This window comes from Capsella rubella, unplaced genomic scaffold, assembly GCF_000375325.1.
Source record: "Capsella rubella cultivar Monte Gargano unplaced genomic scaffold, Caprub1_0 scaffold_7, whole genome shotgun sequence".
Taxonomy (NCBI): domain Eukaryota; kingdom Viridiplantae; phylum Streptophyta; class Magnoliopsida; order Brassicales; family Brassicaceae; genus Capsella; species Capsella rubella.
This window is the reverse complement of record NW_006238917.1, coordinates 2,647,060-2,673,118: the sequence shown is the minus strand read 5'-3', so window position 1 is coordinate 2,673,118 and position 26,059 is coordinate 2,647,060. Positions and strand designations below refer to the sequence as shown.

The window sequence follows — 26,059 nt, the reverse complement described above, 5'->3', positions numbered from 1 at the left end:
ATGTTTATGTTTAGTTCCTACGATAAAATTGGTTCAGACACAATAGGTAATGTTATCTTTCAGTGAAGATAATATTGTCAAACGAAGACCGAGCATATAATCGTGTCACGTGAGCACGAACACAAGCAGAAGACTTTCAGTGGGTGGCTCGAGCCACGCTGTAATATCTTGTAGGTAAGAAAATAGGTACGTACAAAAACAAATTGTCGAGTCTTGTTAAAGTCCAGAGTGAAAAAAAAAAAAAAAAAAAAAAAAAAACATTACTGCGTCACTTTTCTATCATCTTAAACATAATAATAATATGATTATTGTTATTCCGCAAATTAAGCTCCTTCAATTCCAACGATACTACTCACATTGAAATTCAGAAATTGGGCTTGTTTCTCTTTATGGCCCAATAGCCGTTTCTTCTTTATGGTCACGTGACTCCTTGACTCCTTTATCTCGCTTCTTCTTCTTCTATTGACTTTTCTTTCATTTCATTCAATCCTAATTAGTACTTCTAATTTTTCGGTGCAAGCTCAAACAAAAGAAATAACTCAACTACGAGTCTCCGTGGTTACAATATATTTAGTGTATATATCGTACAATTATATGGCAGATCGGTAAACAATTTCTTTGACCTAAAATCTTCCTTGCCCTGGAACTAATTGTTGATATTACATGCATGTTTTAGAGGAAACCCATACGTTACATCACGACTCGTCGGTTTTTTTTTTTTTTTTAATGTCCTTCGGTTTTCATCCAAAATTTCCTAGTGTAACGTGTGATCTCCTTTAGAGTTTTTATGTTAGGAAAAGGTACATTACTTTTCTTTACATTACTTTTTTCTGAAAATTAGCAACGCTATATTCAGTTAACCTGGAAAAATTCTTTTATCTATAGAGAGTTGGCTTAGTTGATAGCTAGCTAAATTATGAACTTGTTTATGATTGTATCAGTTATTCATATAGAAGCAATAGGTCACTCAGTTAAATTAAAAACGTAAGACAATAAAACAGGTGGAGTACACTTAAGATTTTGATATGACGGTGGATGTGTGAAACAGCTGCATCCGGGAGCACTAGTGCCGATACGACCGAAGATGAGAGAATATAATTGAATGTGTTGGAGAACGGTTGAGTTATCATTAAGAGATGTCATAAATATTATTGAAAATATCAACGATGAAGGGAACGCAAACGTTTGGTGGGATAATGAAGTTAAAGTCCCAATTAAAGATTTTTAAGTAGACTAACTGTTTAGAAGTGGACAGAGAGGTGGTTGGAATTTAATACGATCTCCTTCTTTTATATGTTCAACACTAACTCAAGAACTTCGATATCATCAAACTCAAACCACAAACTTTCTTTTCTTTTTCTATTTATTTTATTTATTATTGCTACAAACCTAAGTAACTTTAAAAAAAAAAAGAGAGAGAGAGAGAGAAGAGAAATGTCATTCTTGAAGTATTTCTTGATCTTCTTGATCATGTTTGGTCTGTGTGTGTCATCAGAGGAGAATATGCAATACGAATACTTGAAAGTTCCGGCGAGCGAGTTTGTGAGCTCCATAAACACGATAGTGGAAGTAATAAGACAAGTGAGTTCGATTTTGTCTCAGTTTGCGGATTTCAGTGGAGATCGCCGGCTGCAGAATGCGGTTTCCGATTGCATTGATCTGCTTGACTTTTCTACCGAGGAGCTAAGTTGGTCTGCCTCTGCTTCTGAGAATCCAAAAGGTGCGTTTTACTAATGTACACCATTTATCTAGCTATATCACTTTAGTTTTCTTATCACAGCCTTTTATAGCGTTGGAAACTTTGAATGCATATATAAACTTTTTCAACTCCCCACTTAAAGATGCTCTGATCACAAGGTCAAAACTGTAGTTAAAACTTATAACAAAAAATCAGTTAAATAAATCGGTTCATAAATACTTAGGTGAAATTTGAAAAGATTATAAACAAACTGGAGTAATCATCAAATTGTCAAAAGCAAACAAACAAACCGGCTAATAGATTTGCGTTTTGCCGGTTTAAGGAAAAGTAGGATAGGATTGACGTTTGTGATAAGTTGCTATGAATGGAAAGAGTGCGATTACTTGGTATAACTTTGGCTTTCATTCTCTTTTTTTTTTTGGCAAGAGGTAATCAGTCAAATAACACCCAAAATACCTGATTGGCGTTTAGCAATCTATTTTTCACATTACACATCAATGTGACGCATAAGATAGTAATACAAATACACACCTGTACAACTCGACTGGTTTGGAATTTATCTAGTTAGATTCTCCACGACTCCCATAAATGATGATGATTTGATACCATAGGATAAATTACATCGTTCATGGATCAGAAATCATCATAGTGTTAAATGCTACTATAGTAAGACATTTTTTTATTTTACACTTCTGCATTTAATTTGAAAGCCGGAACGGAATTGATTGCGATACGGTTGTTAGGTGGATTCTTTGACCATCCTATAATTCCGTTCCTATAATTTTCAACTAATTACTACAATTTTGCATCACAAATTCAAAAGAGCGTAAACACAAATCTTTCGTTTACATATGTCATGTGCGCATGCATATATTAAAATTAGGAAAGGTATATTCTATCGGTATAATTACCAAAAATATATTAGTCAACAGATGTGTAGAATTTTGTTTTCTCGTAACTTGACTGTTTATAGTAATTGTTTGTTAATACACATACCAAAGTGACGATGATGTTACATCAACGTTTGTGCATTTTCTTTGATGAAACGAGAGCAAATTCTATAATCATTATAGTAAATGGCATGTGCCTAGTAGGGACACAGAACGTGGATTTAAAATCTTAGATGGCAGCGTAATAAATGGAAGTGTGAATATAATGAAAATGATAGTGTTGACAAAAATAAAAAAGGAATAAAAATTACAAGTAGTACTATTTAAAGAGAAGGCGTGTGATGATACTGAATCTGAATGGGACCAGGTAAGGGCAACGGAACAGGGAACGTGGCATCGGACACAAGGACATGGTTAAGTGCTGCTCTCTCCAACCAAGACACTTGTATGGAAGGCTTCGACGGTACCTCTGGTCTCGTCAAGACCCTTGTCGCTGGTATAAAATTTCATCATCCCTTTCTTATTCTAATCTTTCTCACAGTTCGGTTTATTAATTGTTCTTCTTTTTTGTTTTGTTAATGTTTACTATAATTTATGATCTCAGGCAGTCTCGATCAGCTATACTCTATGCTAAGGGAATTGTTACCACTTGTTCAAACCGACGAGAAACCCACCAAGCCTATTTCTAAACCTGGCCCAATTGCTAAAGGACCAAAAGCCCCACCAGGCCGCAAACTCAGAGACACTGAATACGACGACGACGAAAGCCTTGAATTCCCAGACTGGGTCAGATCGGAGGATCGCAAACTATTAGAAACAAAAGGTAAGAGTTACGACGTCACTGTGGCATTGGATGGGACAGGCAATTTCACAAAGATAATGGACGCTATCAAGGAAGCTCCTGACTACAGCTCCACACGTTTCGTCATATACATTAAAAAGGGTTTATATCTGGAGAATGTTGAGATCAAGAAGAAGAAGTGGAACATCGTAATGTTAGGTGATGGCATCGACGTTACCATTATTTCTGGTAGCCGCAGCTACGTCGACGGTTGGACCACTTTCCGATCAGCTACATTCGGTAATATATATATATATATATATAAGATTATTTCAGTTGTTAATTATTGCATGTAATTCATATACATTAATGCTTATGGATTTAAAACATTGCATCTGTGACGACACAAATAATTCAGCGGTAAGCGGAAGAGGATTCCTAGCAAGAGATATAACGTTTCAGAACACAGCGGGGCCAGAGAAGCATCAAGCGGTAGCACTGAGGTCAGACTCTGATCTCTCTGTTTTCTACAGATGTGCGATGAGGGGTTATCAAGACACACTCTACACGCACACCATGCGTCAGTTCTACCGTGAGTGTACCATCACGGGGACAGTAGATTTTATATTTGGGGATGGGACTGTTGTGTTTCAAAACTGTCAGATTCTGGCTAAAAGGGGACTCCCTAACCAAAAGAACACCATTACTGCACAAGGCCGGAAAGATAAGAACCAACCCTCAGGATTCTCAATTCAGTTCAGCAACATCTCGGCGGACGCAGACTTGGTCCCATACCTAAACACGACACGGACGTATCTAGGAAGGCCATGGAAGCTATATTCAAGAACTGTTTTCATTAGGAACAACATGAGCGACGTTGTGAGACCCGAAGGATGGCTCGAGTGGAACGCTGACTTTGCGTTGGACACACTCTTCTACGGAGAGTTTATGAACTACGGGCCTGGTGCAGGACTCAACAGCCGAGTCAAGTGGCCTGGTTACCACGTCTTTAACAACTCGGACCAGGCTACTAACTTCACCGTTTCTCAATTCATTAAAGGAAATCTTTGGCTGCCTTCTACGGGGGTAACGTTTAGTGATGGCTTAAATATGTAAAATGGGTCAATGTTTTTATTGTGAATGTTCCTTTTTGTTTTGTTTTTTTGTTTTCTTGTAATGTTCTTCTAAGTTGGTGTATTGTAGTTTTCCATGGTTTTGGAACTATAAGGGGACAGTTTATGGGGTGATTAAGTCAATCGGTTGAAGTTTAACCGATCATATATTTTTACTGATATGGGTGCATAGATTTTTGTAGGCTATAAAAGGAACAAAATTTATATCTTACATGTTCTTGCGTTGGTATTAGATTATTTAAATTCTATCAAAATTGTAGCATTAGGCATACATGAAAGGAAAAAAAAATTGTTTGAAAGACATCTCTCTATAAACAAACTTATCCCTAATTTGTGTACAACGTTACTGTGTGACATAAAATGTAAGGAAAAAAAAACTATCCTACAGGTTAATTAGGGAAATGACTACTATATTTGACCACACTGTTTTGGGTTGGACGGATCATGAAGCGGTTTGTTAGGAGAAGAATTTGAAATTTATAAGATATAAGAGCATGATTATCAATAGACTCTTAGTTTTAGCTTTTAGGAATAATTAATTATTAAATTTGAAAAGTTAATAGTTAAGAGTTGTATTTTGGTTTTTAGGTTTTAGGTAACTTTAAGGGTAGACTCTTAATTTTAGGGTTCTTAGGAAAAAAATTTAAAAAATGAATTTAAATTAAAAATTTTAATTTTTGTAAAGCTAATAATTATTGCAATTTAGAAAATTTTGTAATTGTTTTTGGACTTAAGAAAGAATGAATTAAAGGATGGTTTGGATTTTTTGTTTTGAGTTTGTAAGCAGAAAAGAGAATGAATCAAAAGAAGAATTGGTTTGGATTTTTGGTGAATGAGTTTGTAAGCACAAAAAAAAATGAATTAACGGAAGATTTGGTTTGGATTTTTTTTTTGTAAATGAGTTTGTAAGAACAAAAGAGAATATAGGAAGATTTGGGTTGGTGAACGAGTTTGAATCAGTTTGGTGAATGAGTTTGATTTAAAGACTTTGTAAAACAGTAAAGTATTTTTGGAGTAACAGAGAAAGAGTTAAAGAGAATGACTTAAAGACTCTGTAAGAACAAATGAGAGAATGTCATATTTATAGCAAAACATTCGAGTATCTTTGATACAAAGTAAATAGATTTGAAGCTTTATCTCCAACTGTGGTGTCTGTGAACCATACACAAGCTTTGTCTCTTGTTGTGTCTTTGAGGTGTCCGTAAACCAAAGTCCTTTCACGTGAACCTACACATATGACATAAAGACATAAAGATACAAAGTAATTGTTTACAGAGAATGACATAATGACATATATACACAAAGTAATTGTTTTTACTTGTGCATTTGTATAAATGCATCATAATCTCAAATGCACATACAAGTATACACACAACACAAAGACACAACTACATTTATCACAAGTACTTTCCTATAACCAAGTAAGAGGAGTAGATTTTAATAAAAGATATCTACACAACAGTCGGATTAAATCGGAGTAATTGATGTAAACTCTTACCCAAATTCCCCCAAATCAATCAATCAAACAAATCAAACAATAATAAATCGAACATGCAGAGAGAGAGAGATTCATACTAGTTGTGTACCGATTTCAGAAAGATTAAATCCGATTTGTTGAAAAATTGGAGATCTTCAGCTGGTATTAGCTTCTCCTCGTCGTCGATATCACCTCCTTCTCGTAGCTGTGGCAACCCCACCTCGCTGAAGATGGTTAAATCACTCCGGTTGGTCGGTCTGAGGACATATAAAGAGGTGGATCAAAGATTGATATTGAATCGCCATCTTCATCGCCAGAGTTCTTCACCATCGTGTCAAGAGAGAGGGAGAGGAAGAGAATAGACAAAAGCGTATTACTTTACAATTTTTCCTCTCTTCGACCAATAATAATACGCCACGTAGCGTCTCTTAGAGGCAAATGAGCTTCTTACTTAAAAGACGTACCTTAGGTTTATGCATCATTTTAGATTTAATTTAAATCAGAAAAACCTTAAAATTTTGCCTAATTCTTCTTAAGATACGACCGATAATCCTGGTATAAAGGCCCAAAAAAAGAAAGATATAAAGGCTCTCAAAAGAATATGTGTTGCATTTCAAACCCTGCGATTAGGGGATGGAAAATCTCATATGATATCTTCTCTGCAGCAGTAGGATTGACGTTATAGCTGTACGTAGCTAATAATTTATGTGTAATGATGTTTTGGACGAGTAAATCGAAGCAACTAGTTATATGTTTTGACGTCTTGAAATGATAACGATGAGATGCATTGTGACTAGCCATGACGAGAGGCTGCAGTAAATTACACAGCCGAGTGAAAAACGATATAAAAATTAAGATACATATTTGTTCCTAAAAATGACATTTCCGACCGTGAGTAAGTTTGGCCGGCTTTTTATGGACCATCTGGTTTAAGTGGACATGGCATGGCATGACTACTGGGATAGAAAACTAAATTGATAGCAAGAGTTGATTTTTTAAAAACTAAATTAATAGCAAGAATTGATTTTTTATGCCAAATATTATAGATAGATGGAAATAAATTTTTGATATTATATTTATTATACTCCTATCTAGTCCAACAACAGAAAGAAGTGGCAGGTGGATGCGAGAACCCTAAAGTGGGCCTCAACGAAGATACTGCGCCGCGGATATTAAATGAGTTTTTTTTATCTCTTCATTTAATGAAAAGAATAGGCTTAAATATAATAATTTCTACCCTACGAATATGACTGATACAAACAGAGGCTATGTGTACTCGTTGCTGTTTAAGAAAAAATTGTAAAACTATTTGGTGAATTGTGGCGTCAAAAATATATAAACACACGTATCATCTTATATAGAGTTTCGACCTCTATCTGTATAAACAAGTCGGTGAGTTCCAAACCAGAGAGGCAGAGACACGGAGACCTAACTTTTAAGTAAGTGCTCTGTCTTCATCTTGATTTTTAATCTATGGTCTATGTCAATTTATTTGGTTAGATAATATAGGAAAGATCATTCAGTAATTAATACCAAAGGTTTTAGCTTTTGATTTGTGTGTGTACTACACAGATGGCGTGTCGACAAGTTCGCGTGGTCAACGGGAGATGGGCTCGAACCTCCGACTGCGGTTGGATTTTCATAGTCAATTCAAGAAATGCTGTGAAAAACCTAAAAATGCGTCAAGGGGACGGGCTCTTACGCAGCAGAGATATTGTCGTGGCTGAGTTTGGGATCTCTGCGTCTGACGTGAATCTGACGTTTCAGTGGCCAGAGTGGATGGATGTCGGCAGCGCCGCATGGAAACAGACCTGCCCAGTGACGATTACCAACGACGAGACTATGGAAATATACTTAGCCATCATGCGTGTGGAGACGGGCGAGGTGCCACTGTATATCTCCGAGTTGTCTGTTGAGCAATCGGTTGATGCTAATGCCTTACAAATCCTTGAGGAAGAAGAAGGTGATGGAGATGCTGTATCTCATGGAACATCGTCTGCACATGAAGTATGTAATGTGCTCTTATTTCTTTTTTAAATTGCATTTCATTGAGATAACTAAAACCATATTATGTCAATACTTGCTTTAACTCTTTCACAAAAATGGAAACCAATAGTTTTTAGAAGAAGGAAGAAATTGCATTGTGATAGTAACTATAGCATGATTTTATACATTGTGACGCACTTGACGTATTTAATGGCCTAGTATTATCGGTCGCAGTTACATATCATGACACGATCTTTTATGACAGAATTGTTACACCAGCGTGAATATAATGACATTGAGGTCTGCAGATTGCAGCGGGCAAAGTGGAGCACGAAGGCGATGATATCTCTGTTGGAGATGTTTTCAGAAACAAACTTGATTGCCTAGACAGACTTGCTTTATACGCATTGAATAGGCGTTTTCAATTCCACCACGACCGTACGAGCAAGAAATTGACAACGTTAACTTGCATAGCTGATTCATGCCCATGGCGTGTGTACATTGTCAATCTAGAAGATTCTGACGCTTATCAGATTAAAAGTGCGAATCTAAGACACACATGTTCCGATGAGGATCGCAGTGCATACCGTATACAAGCGACAACCAAGTTCATAAGGAGCTTAAAAAAATCAAAGTTTGCTCAGGCGAGTCATTTTCAGAAGCTTCTTCTAGAAAATCATAATGCGATGGTGACTTACTGGAAAGCGTGGGAATCACGTGAACCTGATGGCAGTTTTGCGTTACTGCCTTCTTACCTCTATCGTCTGTGTCAGTCTTACCCCGGAACCGTTACACACCTCCAAATGGAAGCTAATAAGTTCAAATACCTGTTCTTGGCATTCTCGTTCTCTTTGAGTGGGTTTGCGAGCATGCGTCGTGTCATCATCCTTGATGCAGCTCCTATACGTGGGAGATTTGAGGGTTGCCTCCTAACCGCTTGCTGCCAAGATCCTAACTTTCAGGAATTTCCATTGGCCTTTGCCATTGTTGACGGAGAAAACGACGATGCTTGGGGTTGGTTTTTCCGTATGCTCGTTACAGTCGTACCTGATAGTGGTTCTTTGGCATTTGTTTCGGAATGGCATTCGTCAATTTGCGCAGGCATAAGCCAGGTAAGTGTTATCATAACTCATTACTATAGAAAAGGTTATTGGTTGGTTATAGAGATTTTTAAGTAACCATGAGTCTTTCATTTTGTTGTTAGGTATATCCTAAAGCTTCGCATGGGGCATGTGTGGTACACTTGCACAGTGAGGTTTGCACTATTTTCAACAATCGTGATCTTGCTGACCTTGTATCTGAAGCTGCACGTGCATATCGCGTAGATGATTTTCATGCTGCCTTTGCCGAGATTGGAAGGATCGAGCCGGAGTGTGCAAATTATCTAGAGGGGATAGGGTTTGGCCATTGGACAAGGTCCCATTTCATGGGGAACCGGTACAACATTATGATGTGTATTGTTGCCAAATCTGTTAATGCCGCCTTAAAGGAAGCTAGAGAACTTCCCGTTATATCGCTGCTGGAGTCTATCCAAACGACCTTGCGGACATGGTTTGCAATGAGGCGAGAGGCTGTGAATGCTGAGACATCCCCATTACCTCCAAAGGTACGCCAACTTATTCGTCAAAACTTAGAGATCTCCGAGGGTTTTACAGCTCAGCGTGTTGATGCATTTGAGTATGATGTGAGGGGAGATGTTAGACGACGTTCATTCCATGTCAATCTAAAGCGAAAGACATGCACTTGCCGGGAGTATAATTTGTTGGCTATACCATGCTCGCACGCCTTATGTGCCGCTGTGGCTGAGGGTGTTGCGATCCATGAGCTTGATGGTCTGGACTACCCTACGGGCTAAGATGTTTCCGGGTTTAAAGAAAAATTTCAAACTTTATCTGATCTGAGATCTCTTTTAGAAAGCTACTAATAGAGTCAGCCAACGTTTATTTAATGTTTTCCTTGTTAAGTGCTAAGCTATTTCTTTAATCATCTTTTGGGATATCTATAATGACTTATTCTATCACTTAAAAAAAAAGGGTTCTCTGATTGTTTCAAAAATAAAATTTTATCCGTCAATTGGTGTGACTATAGTGATGAACGCATCTCATCATCACCATATAGACCAAGTTATGTTATTTATGCATCCATTTTTATTTATTTATTTGGAATAATAACTTTCATAACATAACGCCTTAAAACTTGTTTCGTGTGATTGTGTGAAAAAATATTTCTGTAGAAATCGATATTCTACAACAAAACATTCAATTTTACCTCAACTATGTTTATGTTCTATTAGTGACTCCAAGATGCAATATCATCTTTAAGCACATCAATTAAAAGAAAAAAAAAAAATGATAACAAGGCACCGTACCAGCTTACGTCTTAAGCAAGCATCAAGCATCATAAAGACCAAACTTAACCGGAGACCCAATCTCATGGATCCATTCCCCTTGTAAGAATGGCCCCACCGTATATTTCATGGCCTCTTCCTTTTTGAGAACCCTAAAACCAGGCCACTTAACCCTAGAAGCGGTTGCTCCGCTTGGACCATCGTTCTTGTATTCCCCGTAAAACAATGTATCGACAGCAAAATCCGTCTCTTGCCATCTCAACCAGCCAACGGGATCGATCACATCCTCGATTGTTGATTCCATCACGACGGTCCGAGATTGTTTTTTCCATGGCCGGCCAAGGTAGCTCTTGAACTCGGTCTTTTTTGCGGGTTTAAGATCTTCGTTTGGAGCTATTGTACAATTGTGAATCACAAAGCCTGTCGTCTGAAACTTATCCACTCGTCCTTGAGCAGTCACCGTGTTCTTCTGCCCCGGTAAACCTTTTCTGATGAAGATGTCACAGTTCTGGAATATGGCTGCCGCATCACCGAAGATGAAATCGACTGTTCCGACAATAACGCAACTTCTGTAATATTGGCGGTGCGTGTATGCGTATAACGTGTCTTGGTAGCCTTCAAATCGACAGTTTAGGAATACAGAACGGTCGGATTGGACACGTATTGCGACCGCTTGGTGTCCCTCTGGCCCAGCCGTGTTCCGGAACCCCATGGATTGTGCCATGAATCCTTCTCCTTGTGCCACTACAAGTAAATCAAGCGCAAATAAGGTGATTGCACCTCAAACTCAAGCCTCAGTTGTCTCTTTGAGCAAAATTAAGGTCAACGCCAAACACAAATACTCTAAGAAAGCAGGGTATGGATATACCAAATGTTGCTGTGAGGAACGTTCGGATTTTCTTTGCGTGGCTTTTGTTTCCCGTCACGATCGTCTTCTGTGATCCATCACCGATCATTGTAACATTAGCTTTCTTCTTGTCAACAATCACAGATTCATCATAAACTCCATGTTTGACATAGATGATGTACCTACAGAAACATGTGAAGCATAAAGCCTAGGCCTGGAAGCCTTGGTTATAAAATAGGAAGCATGATTAGGATACGGTTAGTACCTTCCTTTGTACTTAGCAGGCATGGCTTTAAGTGCATCGTTAATGGTTGTGAAATTTCCACTGCCATCTTTAGCCACTGTAGCATTAGGTTTCAAAGCTTTCACATCAACAGCTTTTAACATTCGTCTCTCCTTGTTGCTTAACCAAGACGTACTATGATCTTTTTCTACAGCTGAAGATCTTCTTGATTCAAGAAGATGACGCGTTTTAAGCTTTGGAACCGGGGAAAGATATCCGTCTATAGATTTTATCATCGCCAGCGAGTTGCTCGTTAGAACTTGAGAAGAATTGAAACTCTTACGTATCTCGGTCTTGAGTTTCCCGTCTTCAAATCCATCGACACATGTCTCTTGATAAGACATGACTGCACTTAGCCAACTGTCCAAATCGGGAACTACTTTCCCAAAGTTATTAGCCTCAGTGTCGTTGATTCTTTTCACAGAGGTGCCAAGTTCTTCCTTAGCTTCATCCACAAGCAACTTGCACTGCGCTATAGCGTCTTTGTCATCTTTTTTCTCTGTTTTCAGGCTCACAACCTTTTTGAATACTCTATCTAGATCTTCATTGACGGCTACAATGGCAGACTTTAAAAGGCCCCTGGGATCAGATAGAGGAGTATCTGTCTTTGTCCCATTTTTAAGAGTTTTCTCGCAAACTGGTTTGTAAAGAGTGGAATTGCAAAGTGTTTGGATAATCTTGTCGACCTGGTTAGGTTTCACAGTTTGTGCTGCAGATGTTGGAGGTTTCTGGCTCGCAGTTTGTGCTGCAGATGTTGGAGGTTTCTGGCTCGGGCTCTCGCTTTTGCTGGGGCTCTCCTTAGTTTTGTTGTTCGTAGTCTTCCCTTGGTCTTGACTTTTGTTTTCATATGTAACATATGCATAACCACCTCCAATAATGGCAGCAACGACAACCAGTGCAGAAACGATTCCAAAGATGATTCTCTTCCTGAATTTACGTTTTCTCTCCGCATTTACGCGTTCTTGAATCTTGTCGAAGTCTTGAAAAGCCATTTTTGCTTAAAACGTTTTCCTGTCTTTTTACTTTTGAGAGAAGAATTTTGAAATTTCCTCTGCCTTAGCTTGCTTCTAAGGCAGGGAGGTAAAAATGGAAGATTAATCTTTTCTATTTTTTTCCTGTGTTTATTTATTTCTCCTCAGTTTTGATTGACGTATATTGTTTGTCTAATGAGCCAATATCATGCGTTCTAATTTTAGCTTCCTATATGAAACAACAAATTGTATGCGTTAAGAATTCCAAAAAAAAAAAAGGTGATAAGTCAAACAAAGTCCCCCAAATCAATTATCTACGTTGAGCTATATTCGTTTCTCTCAAGTCCAAACTATAGCATCCTTAATAGAGGTATCTTAGAGCAAGATTTTCCTTGAGAAAATATTTTAGGATGGTCTAAGAGAGACAACTAACTCTAGATCGAATCGTCTACTGGTGGTTAGATTCCCTACATCTGATGAGTTTGGTTGGACTATAAAAAACTTTAAGATGTAATGCCAACGACCTTTAAGTTCTTCAAGGATCCCATCTTTAAACGAATGAATGCGTTCCAGAAATAAAAAAGAATATATGGGCAGTTGACACACTTAGACCAACATTATCAAGGGTATCTTAAAGCTAAGATTTACATTGGAAAGGATTTACATAGGAAAGTATCTTTCCTATGTAAATCTTAGCTTTTAAATACCTTTGATAATGTTGCCCTTACTAAGCAAAATGTTACTAAACAAATGTAACGAATAATGACTCTAAAAGGTTGAAGCAGGGTATGTACAGTTGCATCTTGCTTTTACAAATTCTGATGCAAAGGTGATGGAAGAGGTATATGCCACACCTAAGGTAATACATAAGCACAAATTACCCAAAGACCATTCCAACCAAAGAAAATAAAAAATACTATATTTGCTAACTGAATGTACGTCTCTTGCAAAATGCTTCAGGACTTGTTACCAACTGTTGCTTGAGGATTGTCTCTCTCATCTTCCTCCTTCACCTCTGCTGAAGAACTGTTGCTTGGCACAACGGTGGCAGGCGACCATTGGTCAGGAACCATCAGAAAATAAGCTGTCATTGCTTTCCTGAATCTTTTCTTGTACTGCTGCGGCGATATCACTGTGGGAGATGAGTTCTTCGGTCCTCCAAGGAGCCCTGAAGTCTTGACCCAAGTCTCCAGATGTTTGTCCCAGGTGTATTGCCTCATGAAATCGATAATTCCTAGAACCAGTTCGTTTCGTTCCTCATCTACCCCGACTAGTAAGGAGTAGTCCATTACGTGAATCGACTTCAGCCAAAGAAACGAACCAAGACATGTCTTGCATCAGTATCAGTATGTAAAGCCCACATACAAGTTCAGTATTTCAAAAGGGATTAAAGAAGAGTAGTAACCAGAAACTTACAGCAAGAAATGATGTATCGTTCCAGACAGCTCTTTCAAGAAGCCGTTTTGCCTTGCTCCCAACAAATATTGGAGATGTTGGCATCGCTTCAACAAGATTCTGGTCCAGCAAAACTGTATTGCTACCACTTGTATCAGGATTGTAACGAGCACGAGTGGAGCCTTTTAGGTCATACAGCCTAGTGAAGTTCCGCTTGAATAGAAGGTTCTCCATCACCAAGACGTCCATTTTGAACTCTTTTCCTCCTTTAAGGTGTTTGGATGAAACCTTTAAAAAATTAGTAAAGAGTTATGACCCTCATTAAATGTCAGCAAAAGAGAACAATAAAAACTACGGTTTGAGTCGAGCAAAAGGATTCACAATTATCATGTACAGTAGTTAGTTCAGAGAGATTGTTAGTTGACTATTTTGATTTTTTTTTGTACCTGATAGATCCCCAAGATCTTTGCAAGGCTTGTAGGGCTTTTAGTACTGATGGACTCAGTCAGGTATTTGAAGTAAGCTGGCCCAAATTTGATGAAGGACTCAAGCTCTGTCTTTGTAACTTGCTTGATGATGAAACGGTCATCCAAACTTTTTGCAAAGAAGACGTTGCTCTTTCCACCCTGTGCTCCCCATTTTCTACAACGACCAAGAGATCTAATAAAATCTGTTTCTGAAGGACAACAAATCTTCCTCAGGGCTTCAAATTCCTTAGCATAATAACATGTCACAGAGTACTTCACTTTCCCAGGAGGACCTTCGTCTGTAAACGAAACCCTAGCATGCAGATCTTTCATATAAAGTGATGACTGTAACAGCTGCGAGACTTGTTCATCAGCAGAGCTAAGACTTCTACTCATGTCAACTGACAAATCGCTCAAAGAGTTCAATGAGAGAAGATTAACAGAATCAAAAAGTGAAAAGGAACCTCCACTATCCAAGCGATCTCTTGACTTATCTGATCCAGACATCTGGGCTTTATATTCTGATGATGTAAGGGCATAAGCTATGATACTGGTAGGTTCGTCATCATAGACCGGCAGTACCAAGTCATTAACTCCCAGAGGAAGTAGGAGCCTAGCACCACTTCGCCATTCAAGCTCTCTATATGAAGAAACATAAACAGGCCGGTCTTCAGCCATAATATGCTTTCGAGAATTAAGCGAATAATTTTTGTTGAGTGAATAGTAAAAACTAGGAGAAGGCATCTGAACTTGTGTTGTTTGTTCATCACTGGTAGGGCCGCTTTTAATGTTCATCCCACTTTCTGAACCCAACAGCCTTAAATCAGGAATCTGAGTTTCATTTGCTGAAGCAGCTCTGCTGGGCGGACGGGAAATACTATTCTCTAAAGTAGTTTGTTCACCTATCCATGCTGCATCAAGAGTATCAGATAAATCTGTTGCTTGCGACTGGCTCTCAGACAGTACTGTTTTAACCACCTGTGAAGGCTCCAAAAAATTATCTTTACCACCTTCCCTAGGCTCGAAATCAATCCTACAATCCGGGGGGATGTCCGAGCCTACATGTTCAGGAATAGCAGCAATTTTTCCGCTTAAATCAGCAAAAGGTTTACCCTGTTTAAGACACGTATCATACTCCGCATCCTGGAGAATAGAGTCATTACTACTTGCAACACTGGTGGGTGTCGACCTTATTTTTTCATCTCCAAGCTCCTCTAAGGAAATGTTGCGACCCATAACTTTTGGGGCAGGATTCCTCGGAGCTTCAGAATAGTTATTTCTTACCATACTGGCAGCCCCGGCTAGGCATTCATCCCAAGCATATGAATCGAAAAGTATCAGTCTTCGAAGTTTGTTTATCAGAAGGATATCAATAGTAGGTTGTCCATCCTTAGACACACTTAACATTTGCTGCAATGATTCCTGAAAACCAGCAACAGCCTTAATTAGTATTGCAAATAGAGGAAACAGAAAAATCATCCGACACTGTAGAAAGGATTCCAGGTGCAGAGACTAAGTAAATGACGTGTTCCTATCAAGGCCAGCAGATCATGAAACAAACTTCTACAATTGATTGGAAAACAACTTTTTGATCATTTTTTTGAGCTCAACTAAGAACTGTCCTAGGATTGTAGCGAAGAAACAACCATTTCTGTATTCGCGTGTTAATAATTAACTATTAATATGTATATACCAAAAATGTCTACATGTAACCATGTTTCTATATTTATTTCGTGAGAACTGAGAAGTATGAACGCGGGGGTGTGTCCTGAGTGTAGGTGTGTATGTGTACGTGGGTGTTTGGGTTCTGTCTGTGTGAGTGCAAGTGTGACTGTGAGTGATGCAATGCAAAAAGAACATGCACCTCTGTTTCTTCTTAAGTCTAACAGTGTGTAAGTTGCATGACAGGCTACCTTATATTCCTCTTTACGTTGCTCAAGAAGTCCACCAAGTTCTTCAAGAGAAAGCTTTATCTTGTTGGGAGTGCTACCGTTGGAACCTGCACGCATTGTTTTCGCTGAAATCTGACTAAGAGCTTCCTGAACCTCATTAAAAAGGACTTCTGCCTTTTTAATCACCTATAGTATTAAAACCATGAAAAATAAGTTAAATAAAACTCCTGGCTACGTTGATATGTACAAATATTTGACTAAAAATACGGGGAACTTGTAACCTCTTTTGATTCCTTTTGGAGCCATTCCTGGTTCTCATAGTTGAACTCAAGTTTTGCTGGTGGCAGAAAAACTGCATAAATATTGATTGACGCATAGCGGAAGCAAGCCACCATTCTCCCGAAACTGTAGAGAGGAAAATATGACACTCAGTACTGACATGTTCATGCTAGTTTAATACAAGGTCACAACAACATAGACTGATACTTGCCATATAGATTCGAGATGTGAATGACCAACACAACTACTTACACAGAGCCTACCAAAACAGTTTATCTTATGTAGTGTATATTAAGTGTTATGCTTGATTGCATAACACAACATGCTACTAGAAAAATAAGATATATTGGAAGAGGAAAAATCAGTAACAAGTAATAAAAGCAAGAGAAACAACCAGCGACAAAAGTGTTTATTAGGAAGCATCTCTACATACCCATAGAACCGGAGACAATCTCTGTGAAGGGAATGACCACAGTTGGCTACACGACTAGCCGCTGCATGGTTAGAAAAGCTCAGCTCCAAAAATTTGCCAAAAGACAAGCCCCACGCAGCATCTGACATCACAATTCTGCGTGTGGCTGGAGGAAAGCCATTGATTCGCGGACATTTTAGACATCGATGCCACATCCAAATCTTTCCTTCACGTTGCCCAGGTAGCAATTCAGGCAGTTTCTTAACAGATATTGTCAGACTACCTTGCCTATGAGTATAACAATGAATGTGTGCTTCCGCTGGCATCGTACATGATGAGCAGTTCTGATCCTGAACAAGAAATTATGCAAGCCTCAGCTATTAATGACCAGAAGTTTATACCAACATGATAGGTTCTATTAACTTCTGGTCTTACACATTTAATTAACTTGGAATCTGTGAAGCATATTAATGTCATCTATGTACTTTTCTGTCCACTTTCTCTCTCTTAAACTCACCCTCCTACTATCTCATGGGTTCTTTTATGATTCTCTGAACCTAGAACCTTTTTAAATGACTTCCACAATTATCCATATCAAAATAATAGGCTAACAAGTGTGTAACCATAGGATTTAAATGGATTAGCTGGTCCACATGGTTCAGTTTCCTCAAAGAAGAATTAAGTAATAAAAAAAAACACTTGAAATGAAAGGTACCTGATCAAAGAGATTATCCCTTAAGAACCGTCCTAAAGGCTTGTCAAAGCTCCCGTAGTATTTGATACGGAGTAGATGAGCCCGTTCACACACAGATCCTTTCCACACACATCTTGTGGATAATGAAACCAATATACTTTGATGGTCAGACGCTGACGGAAGAAAGTCTCCTTTCGAAGAGTCCATTTGTTTCTGTCTACTACAATTTTGATCTCCTGTTCCTGCGGTATCATTCGTGTAAGCACCATCGGTTACTTGTTCTGTGGCACAGGGTAAAACAGACCACTGATCTTTTTGAACAGAAGGTTCTTCCTTGTGAAATGATAGCTGCCTGGGTTCTAGAGTAGGAACCAATCCACCGTCTTTAGAGATAATAGTTTCTGGAGGCTTACAGTAAACAGTATCCAAGTTGTGAAGCAGTTCTTCAGATGGGTCAATGTCGTTTCCATCCAATTTCCCTTGTAAATGAGTCATACTAGAAGCGAAATTACCAGTAAGGTCGACATTGGCTTTATGTGGCCCATCCCTTAATTCAGTAGTTGGAGACTTTTCAGCACTTGACGCAGAAAAACCAGGTATTGTGGATATTGATCTGTTAATTGTTGATGGTTTATCAGGTAAAGCCACAGTAATTGGGGTCTGCAGAGGAAGTTCTGGAAGCGAAGCACCTTCATCTGCTAGGAAAGATGTCTCAAGAGCCAAGTGATATGCTGCAAAAACTCCATACTGGATCACATGTTTTACCTTCTTTAGCTCATCTTCATGAGCCCCCTTGAGCAATATCTGAAAAAAACAGATCAAGCAACCATACTTTAATTTCTTTTTTTAGAATCAGACATACCATATGCATAGTCATAATAACAGGTTAAGGATCTCATGTCTTAAATACACCTAAAAATGTTGTGGAACTTACCGTACAACCCAAAGGCTTAGGGCACCCATCAAAAAACATTAAAGTTTTGGCCATTTTCTTCGCAGCTTGAGAAGGACTAACATGTTTCTCGACAAACTTTTCCACATGGAACAGGTCACAATATCCCAGTTTTGGTGATGTGAGCTGGTCGATTGAAGGGACAATCTGCGCACCAGTACAGCGGGATATGCGTTCTAGAAGAGACCTTTTAATATTCAACACAAGAGATATGTCCTTTGCAAGAAGATATTCCTGAGCAAATCGCGAGACAGATTTCTCCACCAATAGAATGTCGGGATTGTGAGAATGAATTTTGGCAACAGCCATCTTCAAATGGTCCATTTCCTGAAACACCAGAAATAGCCTTTAATAGAGCAGAAAATTTCAACAGCCAGGTTACAGGGAAAAGTTTAGAAGAAGAATGGCGATGATTCAGACCTGTTGCAACAAAGTGTCAAAACTAGACAGCTGGTTAGAAATGCGCTGATACTCCAGAGCTCCTCCAAGGATTAGCAGACGCGGCTTCTCAAGCTTTGAAGTCATTCGCCGATGAGCCACATTTTTCTTGCAAACAACTCCTTTCACGACCATACTAAAAGAATACCATCCCAGTTTAATCAGTACTACAGAGTTTAGCAATCAATCGACAGAGAACAAATCCTCACGAAATATTCACAACAAACTCATGAAGCTAATATAAAGCATAACATTACGTTTTCAGCTAGACTTTAAGTAGTGAAACTATCAATAACGGACAACAACAAGATAAAAGCTCTAAATCATCCTGTAATCTTTCAGAAAATTTAGTTGGCATACTTTTTTCATTGGGATTCAGAAAATAAATATGAAAACAAATACAACAAAGATGTAATCCCTTTCTACTTTTAGTGTTCGTGAATAATGTCACTCTCTTACTATTAGAGAAGCAGTCATAAACAAAATATGGAAACTCTGCTCATAGAAAGAATATAAAACACAAGACATGGAGGCCTACAAAAAATAACAGACTCGGGGGAATATCCTGGAAACTAAATATAAGTATTAAACATTCTTCCTACATATAGAATTGTGAGCATTTGGGTAAATAATAACTGATGAATGCAAATCTATGAACAGTCTCACATAAATCGAAAATAAATGTCATTCAAGTTAATCCTAAAGATGAGTGGATGAAATTGTCAACCATTATGTCATTGCGTTAAATATTATTCATAAAGTTCAATCATGAATAGTATTTGAAAAATCCATATATGCAACTGTATCTAGAACAAACATCAAGCACAGTAAACAATCCCATATAAAAGGTTCCAAAAAAGTCACCTCTCACTGCGAAGTCCACAAGGGATGCATTTAACCTTCACATATCCACCTGGATCCATTCCTCCACCTTTACTTGTATCTGGCTTCAGAAGTGTTGCGGCCTCCCAAGACAATGATGTAATTATATCAAGCCAGCCCTCTCTATCGCCTTCATTGACCATAGGTAGATTATCAACCTCCAAAAGTTGCGCTACCAAAGCCCTAAAGTGCCCTTCCACAACATTTTTCATAGCACCACTGGACTTGTCCCTAGAATGGAACTCCTTATCGTTAAAGCTATTTGATGGGCGTAGGTACCCCCAATCACCTCTATCACCTTCATCACCGTCATCATCAGATAGTACTGCTTCTCTTTCATCTTCTTCGTTCTCTGGCTCTGGCGGTAGCCATAAGAGCCCATCACTCTCAAAATCCACTACTTCGAGCTCAAAGGACTCTTCACAAGGAGGGCTTCCCTCCTTCACATCGTTCCATCCATTTGCTTGTTGTCTGGTTTCATCTATTGTCTCTGTATTCAGTGAGTCAGGGGGGAAGCAACTGTCTGGCTCTATATTTACACCCACGTCATGAGCTTCATGTGACCCATAGATATGCTCTACTTCATCAAGGCTGATGGCACCATAGTAGTCATTTCCTTGAGAGTAAGATTGTGCAAAATCAGAGTGATAATCATCGTCATCATCAGCTTCACCATCACTCCTGCCACTACCAATCCCGAAAATGAGCAACTCAACATATAAATCTAGGCTGAGACAATAATTAATCATTATAAAAGACCCAGTATAACACACACGGTTGGTGGTGAGTATTATACAAACCTCGTGATTAAAGACATCATATAAAAGAAACTACATGATACACACAAACAAACCAAAAAGGAAAAAAAGTTACCTGTTTACAAAGAATTCAACTTGATTTTCAGAAGAATCTAACACATTGGCATAAGGATCAGGGGTCCTATGCAATGATGAATTCTGCTGCTCAGACTTCTCAGAATCCATGTTTGACGAGACACGACGGCTAGATTGGGGATTCATTTTAGGTCTAGGGGAAGGTCCAGAAGTTGAATCAATGGTGCAATTGCTGCTATTAGAGGTGCAATTTGAGGCAGTGCTTGCGACACTCCTAGCAGAAGGGGATGAGCTAAAATGAAGGCTAATGATAGACGCTCCATTATCAGGGGGAACAATCCCTTGTTCCCACTGTTTGTAGCAGTAATTACAAACCCTAATCCGTTCTGGCTCCTCATGAGTGTTCTTAGTTTCATCAGATGGAGATGGAATAGAATTTGCAGCGCATTTGGCACAAAAGACTCGACCACAAAGCCGACAATGATGCCTTCGATTAAACACAGTGAACTGAGCATCACACTCATAACACACAGGACAGCTATGGTCAGGCATCCAAAAATCCCTCGACATTTTTGAAGACTCACTCTTTCTAGGGATCCAAGATTTGACTATGTCAACAAATCCAGGTGCTTTGTTGTTATCTGGTGAGTCCATTAATTGAATCTCCAGCAGGAACAAGGAGAGTCATCATGACAGAACCATTTGCTTAATCGCATCAAGTCCTACGAATCCTTGATCCCCCTGAAGATGAAATTTATAACCACGAAAAATCAACATAAGCTTGTCTTAAACGAAGTAAGCGGACATGAAAGAGAGAGATTAACCTGGAATAAGATATCTATGAGGTCGAGACCAAGTCAATGGGTCACTCTCAGACTTCAAAATCCAGAATTTATGACCGATTGAAGATCATTAGATCTCATTTCCAATTTCTCAAACTCTCAAAATCCTTGTGTCTTGATCCCAGAAATCAACAATTGCGAACCGATAAACCCCCTAAACCAGTAACTCTCGCTGTCACGAGACTCCGAACGCTATAAACTACAAAGAAACAAAAGATCAAATTTTTAATAGATATCATAAGAAACGAACATGGAAAATCCAGAAGAGTGGCAAAAAAGGAAAGCAGAAATTTCTTATGGATACGAATTTGAAATCAATTTCGAGGAACCAATTAACCATAAAAGTGCAAAGCTGAGAAAATGGCAAGGTTGAATACAGTTTTTTTCCTTCCTCGAAATTATCGGATACCCAGCAAGAGAGATTCAAAGAGGAGAAAGAAGAAAACAAACACACGCACACACACACCAAAATTGAACAGATACAAATTACGATAAGAAGGTTTGAATGGATTACACAAACGAAGATTTGCAGTTTCTTTGTGCTCGCTCCGTTGCCTTTTTTTTTTTTCCTTGTTTCTCCCGTTTTTATGTTCACGACTTGTTGTCTGATCTTTGTTTGGTTGTTTGTTGCCTTTGTTTCTTCTTCGATTTCACTTTTTATTCACATATATATCCCACCATTATATCTTTACACGTTTCTCAAATTACGTATATCACATGTATATTTCTTCATTAGTCTTCATTATGTCGACTAAATATATTTAAAAAGAAAAAAAACAAATTATTATATGATGATTGCCATAGAAAAAATAAACTTTTTAGAGCTTCATTGTTGTTGTCGACCAAATTAAAAAATTATAGAATATTATTACAGGTTCATTATTTATTAATAAAAATTCAATTATTAGTTTTTGCTAAGCAATTCAAACAGTCCTGTATACGGCTGGCATACATGCAGATTGGCTTACCACACAAATCAAAAGTTATGGTCTTAATAAAATAGTTTAGGCAAATCATCTTAGATACGAGATGAATCTAGCTAAATTATAGTTTTAAGTTAACAATCAAAATTTTATCATAAAGAAGAAGAAGAAGAAAATAGGGGCAGTCAAAATGTGTGCATGGGAAAGGAGAAAAAGGAGCACGTGACCATGATTTGGTGTCAAACACGTGAGCTTCCAAATGGATGGCTATCAATCTTCGTATGTGTGTAAGAGAGTGTGGACGACGATACAAAGGAGTATAATTGTATTTCAAAACGACCCTCATATGAAATGCCCATTCCAATATTCCAAGAGACCTGGCTAAACGCAAGTTTTTCGTTTTGGTCTACTTGATTTAGAAGAAAATCTCTCCAATTTGCAAAAGAGAAAGGCATTACAGTGTCTTAAAAAGTGTACATCACAAGAAAACCAGAGACAAAAGGAGAGCTTTGCAGTGTCCTCATAAATTGGTTCAACCAAGGATGGGGAAGATGCGGGCGATGTGTTCCAAAGGAACATTCTCACCCGTATTTTTCTTCAGCTCCGGATGGTTAAATTCATTTTGAGGTAAGACAATACTTCCATTCTCTTTCTCAACAATCCATCCACTGTTAGTCACTTGGTGCTCGATGAACTTTTCTAGAGATGCACCATCCATATTAACAGCCTGTGCAAAATGTTCACAGCTAATGAGCAAAGGCTTGTCTCGACAACAAAAGATCAACAACTTAGATTACTAAAACTATTATGATCTGGAAGAACCTAATACACACAAAAGTGTGAGATTTCACTTCCAAAGAGGTCAACCATTTAATAAAGATAATCATGCTGAAAATCTGGCTGTTTGTCAAAAATCATAAACCAAACATCATACCTCAGCAAGCACAGATCTTGGAACCTTTTGGTAGCTTAAGCTAAGAAGGTGACTTGCATATGCTTGGATAGCTTGCTCAAAACCTGCATTTAATCACTTGCATATTAGACATCTATACACAATCATAATATGAATAGATAGTACCATGAAGGAGTAACCAATAAATTTCACATGGCTGGGATTTTTAGACTAATAACTAATTCAGATCCCGAACTTTTTCAATAATATACGACTTATTTATGATCCAGAACTTTCTTACCTGGAACAGCCTCGAAAATCTGACTGTTCTTGGCAGCTTCATCCCAGAATTGTTGAAACCTCCCAGTCTGCAAAAGTAAAACAAGTGTTTTAAATACTCAGTGTTCATCTTTTCTGCCCCAAGTCAAAAAACTTATACTGATGTTTGCGTACCTCAAGGTAGTGTGATAGAACAATTAGTGCCTTGAACTGCTCCTCCATTTGCTGAAAACACAATACAGACAAGTGCGTCTATTGATTCTCCGAATAAAAACTGAGCTCACTAATTTTGTGTAGCATAATAATTTGGGTACTGGTGACTGAAATACTCCTATTTAGTTCTCAATCATCAACGACTGAAGAAACATTTTGAAAAATTGTTATCTGTGTATTGGCGATGACTCAACTTATGAAACCGATGAAAGCAACTAGGAAGTAAAACCGAAAGAAACATACCACTCTCTCAGGAATCAAGAAGAGGCAAAGGCTGAAATCTGGAGTTGGCATAGCCATAAGAGCCTTCACAAAAGAGAAAACAAAATCAGAGAGAGTAATTCATAAGCCAAAAAACATTGGTTAATCTGAAAGTGGTCTGCCATATACCTTGACCAAGATTTGAGCCACAATGTGAGTATTCATGCGCTCAGGCTCAAACTGCATAAAAGAAACAATAATGCCAGTAAACGATCGGAGAAACTAAAAAAAACAATGTACAGGTATGGCTATTATGATCATATGAACAGCTAGAGCACCTGATAGAGCCGAAGCAAGCATAGGTTTGCTTCCAGACTATACGTTTGCGATGTAACCTACAAAAATCATAACGAAACCAAAAACAATCAATGGAAGAAGATTTCTACAATAGAAAGCTAAACACATTGTAATTTACTCCGAAATGAGAATCGAGGAAGCGCTAATGTCAATTGATAAAGGAACCCCTAAAATTTTTGGGAAATCGGAGAGGAACCTGCTCGTTAACGTAGTTTTCGAGATCAGGTAAGATTTCAGGATTGAAAGGATTGACGGCGACGAGCTGCTCAACAGTGTAAGACTCGCTCTGTTCCTGCGGGGACTGGATCTCTCTTCCCATCTCTCCTTTTTCTCTGGCTCCGTTTCTGTCTGTCTCTTCGTGATTTTTTTACTGAGATGTGCAGAGGAGCTAATTCGCGGCTGAGACGGATCTAGGGTTTATGGGCAAAAACGACGAAGCTTTGTCGTCTAGGCTTAGTGTTGCAATTGACAAAAGTTTAGGGCTCAGTATAGAATGATAGAATAAGCCTAAGGATTGTCCAAAAGAAATAAAAGTACCTAAGGATTGTTTTGGTAAATAAATTTTTCATTACAGTGTCCTAAAACTATATATACTAAATAGTTTAACTAAGATAAATATTAAAACAAAGAAATCCAAAACTTGGATATTAATATATCATATATTATTGTATATGTGTATTTAAATTAAATTAATTAGGTTTTAAAGGTATAAAAATAATCACTATATTATAAATCAAAATTTTTGTTTATCCTAATTGTTAGCAAGTTGTAAATATGTCATTGTAAAAATTTAAAGGCCCAAAGAAAGAGTAATGTGCGCAAAAACAAATCTGAGATTCTACGCCCATGAGATCAGGAACAATTGCAATTGATTTTGGTTCGGTTTACATGGTTTTAAGTTATGTAAACCGACATAAATTAAATTTTAAGAAAAAGAAGGAAAAGAAAAAAACATTAAAGCCACGCGACGAGTTTTTGAGAAAGAAGTGCGTTGAATCAAATAGGCACGATTTTGGGGGCATACAGGAATTGCATACACTCGCGCAACGCGCACTTTGTGCGAGTGGGTATAAAATAGAGCGTTTTGATTGGCTGAAAAAAACGAAATAGTAGTGATGCTCCTCCTCTCCTAATTGTATTATTTGTAACTTTTCATCTTCTTCTCTCCAACTGTGTGAACAAAGTATGAATATTTCTGCGGAATTCTCAAACAAAAGTCGTGATATGATTAGGAAAATCTTTTTATTTATGCTTCTTCCTCTTTTTATGTTTATATAGAGCCAGCTGAGAATGAAATTAAAAGCTTCTGGGGGATGGTACATGAAGATTCTATAATCTTTCTTTTGTTTTTTTTGTTAGAAATGGATTACTGATAGGAGTTTATATTTTGGATTACGGATTTGTGCTTAAATGCATGTATATTTACTTCACAGCTGGTTAACAAGCAGACCCAAAAGAAGTTGTTTTCTTTGGTAATACGATCTGTTGTGTTGGAGTACACCTAGTAGTGTACCTAGTAATATAACACAAAAAAAAAAAAAAAACAAAAAAAAAACAGAGGCAAGAGCAAAATTTGCAGTGTACAGTTTACTCTTAAATTCATTCTGCGGTAACAATACTTCCAGTCTCTACCAAACAACTCATCCACTGTTGTTAGTCACTTGGTGCTCATTGCTCAATGAACTTGTCTAGAG

The 26,059-nt window shown here is 38.1% G+C and overlaps 6 protein-coding genes across 7 annotated transcripts; 3 read left to right on the top strand and 3 right to left on the bottom strand.

Annotated features, from left to right (window-relative positions):
• The first annotated feature begins 1,401 nt into the window (after positions 1 to 1,401).
• Positions 1,402 to 4,714, top strand: LOC17878616 (probable pectinesterase/pectinesterase inhibitor 44). Its single transcript, XM_006283364.2, has 4 exons — positions 1,402 to 1,720; positions 2,957 to 3,085; positions 3,194 to 3,670; positions 3,789 to 4,714. The coding sequence occupies exons 1-4, from the start codon at positions 1,435 to 1,437 to the stop codon at positions 4,484 to 4,486; spliced, it is 1,590 nt and encodes a 529-aa protein (XP_006283426.2). The 5' UTR covers positions 1,402 to 1,434; the 3' UTR covers positions 4,487 to 4,714.
• A 2,838-nt stretch (positions 4,715 to 7,552) lies between these two features.
• LOC111829269 lies at positions 7,553 to 9,291 on the top strand. Its single transcript, XM_023777964.1, has 4 exons — positions 7,553 to 7,987; positions 8,275 to 9,078; positions 9,171 to 9,203; positions 9,271 to 9,291. Exons 1-4 carry the CDS (start codon positions 7,553 to 7,555, stop codon positions 9,289 to 9,291), a joined length of 1,293 nt encoding a protein of 430 aa, XP_023633732.1.
• A 101-nt stretch (positions 9,292 to 9,392) lies between these two features.
• On the top strand, positions 9,393 to 9,821 carry LOC111829267. Its single transcript, XM_023777957.1, has one exon. It carries the CDS (start codon positions 9,393 to 9,395, stop codon positions 9,819 to 9,821), a length of 429 nt encoding a protein of 142 aa, XP_023633725.1.
• Positions 9,822 to 10,177: 356 nt separating this feature from the next.
• Positions 10,178 to 12,486, bottom strand: LOC17880749 (putative pectinesterase/pectinesterase inhibitor 45). The gene is made up of 3 exons (XM_006285404.2): positions 11,426 to 12,486; positions 11,182 to 11,342; positions 10,178 to 11,057 (listed from the first exon to the last, which is right to left on the bottom strand). Exons 1-3 carry the CDS (start codon positions 12,433 to 12,435, stop codon positions 10,357 to 10,359), a joined length of 1,872 nt encoding a protein of 623 aa, XP_006285466.1. The 5' UTR covers positions 12,436 to 12,486; the 3' UTR covers positions 10,178 to 10,356.
• A 656-nt stretch (positions 12,487 to 13,142) lies between these two features.
• On the bottom strand, positions 13,143 to 22,123 carry LOC17880431 (1-phosphatidylinositol-3-phosphate 5-kinase FAB1A). 2 transcript variants are annotated; one of them, XM_006282930.2, is made up of 13 exons: positions 22,015 to 22,123; positions 21,483 to 21,699; positions 20,699 to 21,399; positions 19,808 to 20,512; positions 18,926 to 19,079; positions 18,488 to 18,832; positions 17,575 to 18,357; positions 16,881 to 17,209; positions 16,450 to 16,573; positions 16,190 to 16,354; positions 14,256 to 15,698; positions 13,831 to 14,097; positions 13,143 to 13,715 (listed from the first exon to the last, which is right to left on the bottom strand). In XM_006282930.2, the coding sequence occupies exons 3-13, from the start codon at positions 21,310 to 21,312 to the stop codon at positions 13,371 to 13,373; spliced, it is 5,274 nt and encodes a 1,757-aa protein (XP_006282992.1). In that variant the 5' UTR covers positions 21,313 to 21,399; positions 21,483 to 21,699; positions 22,015 to 22,123; the 3' UTR covers positions 13,143 to 13,370. The 2 variants fall into 2 exon arrangements, with proteins under 2 accessions (XP_006282992.1, XP_023635482.1); XM_023779714.1 differs by having other exon boundaries at positions 19,808 to 20,506.
• A 645-nt stretch (positions 22,124 to 22,768) lies between these two features.
• LOC17879576 (eukaryotic translation initiation factor 3 subunit K) lies at positions 22,769 to 24,798 on the bottom strand. Its single transcript, XM_006284411.2, has 8 exons — positions 24,562 to 24,798; positions 24,347 to 24,403; positions 24,198 to 24,248; positions 24,051 to 24,113; positions 23,769 to 23,819; positions 23,617 to 23,683; positions 23,358 to 23,440; positions 22,769 to 23,150 (listed from the first exon to the last, which is right to left on the bottom strand). The coding sequence occupies exons 1-8, from the start codon at positions 24,682 to 24,684 to the stop codon at positions 22,956 to 22,958; spliced, it is 690 nt and encodes a 229-aa protein (XP_006284473.1). The 5' UTR covers positions 24,685 to 24,798; the 3' UTR covers positions 22,769 to 22,955.
• Positions 24,799 to 26,059: the final 1,261 nt, after the last annotated feature.

What these genes read in the sequence shown, in the direction of transcription:
- LOC111829267 (XM_023777957.1), top strand. Translation starts at nt 9,393, where the DNA reads ATGGGGAACCGGTACAACATTATGATGTGTATTGTTGCCAAATCTGTT.
- LOC17880431 (XM_006282930.2), bottom strand. Translation starts at nt 21,312, where the DNA reads ATGGACTCACCAGATAACAACAAAGCACCTGGATTTGTTGACATAGTC. An exon ending in TGTGGACTTCGCAGTGAGAG is followed by an intron (nt 19,080 to 19,807) that starts GTGACTTTTTTG and finishes GTATTCTTTTAG; the next exon opens with TATGGTCGTGAAAGGAGTTG. An exon ending in AGATCTTGGGGATCTATCAG is followed by an intron (nt 14,098 to 14,255) that starts GTACAAAAAAAA and finishes AATTTTTTAAAG; the next exon opens with GTTTCATCCAAACACCTTAA.
- LOC17880749 (XM_006285404.2), bottom strand. Translation starts at nt 12,435, where the DNA reads ATGGCTTTTCAAGACTTCGACAAGATTCAAGAACGCGTAAATGCGGAG. An exon ending in CCTGCTAAGTACAAAGGAAG is followed by an intron (nt 11,343 to 11,425) that starts GTACTAACCGTA and finishes ATGTTTCTGTAG; the next exon opens with GTACATCATCTATGTCAAAC. An exon ending in GTTCCTCACAGCAACATTTG is followed by an intron (nt 11,058 to 11,181) that starts GTATATCCATAC and finishes ATTTACTTGTAG; the next exon opens with TGGCACAAGGAGAAGGATTC.
- LOC17879576 (XM_006284411.2), bottom strand. Translation starts at nt 24,684, where the DNA reads ATGGGAAGAGAGATCCAGTCCCCGCAGGAACAGAGCGAGTCTTACACT. An exon ending in TTCTATCACACTACCTTGAG is followed by an intron (nt 23,684 to 23,768) that starts GTACGCAAACAT and finishes TTACTTTTGCAG; the next exon opens with ACTGGGAGGTTTCAACAATT. An exon ending in CAAGATCTGTGCTTGCTGAG is followed by an intron (nt 23,151 to 23,357) that starts GTATGATGTTTG and finishes CATTTTGCACAG; the next exon opens with GCTGTTAATATGGATGGTGC.
- LOC111829269 (XM_023777964.1), top strand. Translation starts at nt 7,553, where the DNA reads ATGGCGTGTCGACAAGTTCGCGTGGTCAACGGGAGATGGGCTCGAACC. An exon ending in GAACATCGTCTGCACATGAA is followed by an intron (nt 7,988 to 8,274) that starts GTATGTAATGTG and finishes TGAGGTCTGCAG; the next exon opens with ATTGCAGCGGGCAAAGTGGA. An exon ending in TTTGCGCAGGCATAAGCCAG is followed by an intron (nt 9,079 to 9,170) that starts GTAAGTGTTATC and finishes TTTTGTTGTTAG; the next exon opens with GTATATCCTAAAGCTTCGCA.
- LOC17878616 (XM_006283364.2), top strand. Translation starts at nt 1,435, where the DNA reads ATGTCATTCTTGAAGTATTTCTTGATCTTCTTGATCATGTTTGGTCTG. An exon ending in TGCTTCTGAGAATCCAAAAG is followed by an intron (nt 1,721 to 2,956) that starts GTGCGTTTTACT and finishes GAATGGGACCAG; the next exon opens with GTAAGGGCAACGGAACAGGG. An exon ending in TTTCCGATCAGCTACATTCG is followed by an intron (nt 3,671 to 3,788) that starts GTAATATATATA and finishes CAAATAATTCAG; the next exon opens with CGGTAAGCGGAAGAGGATTC.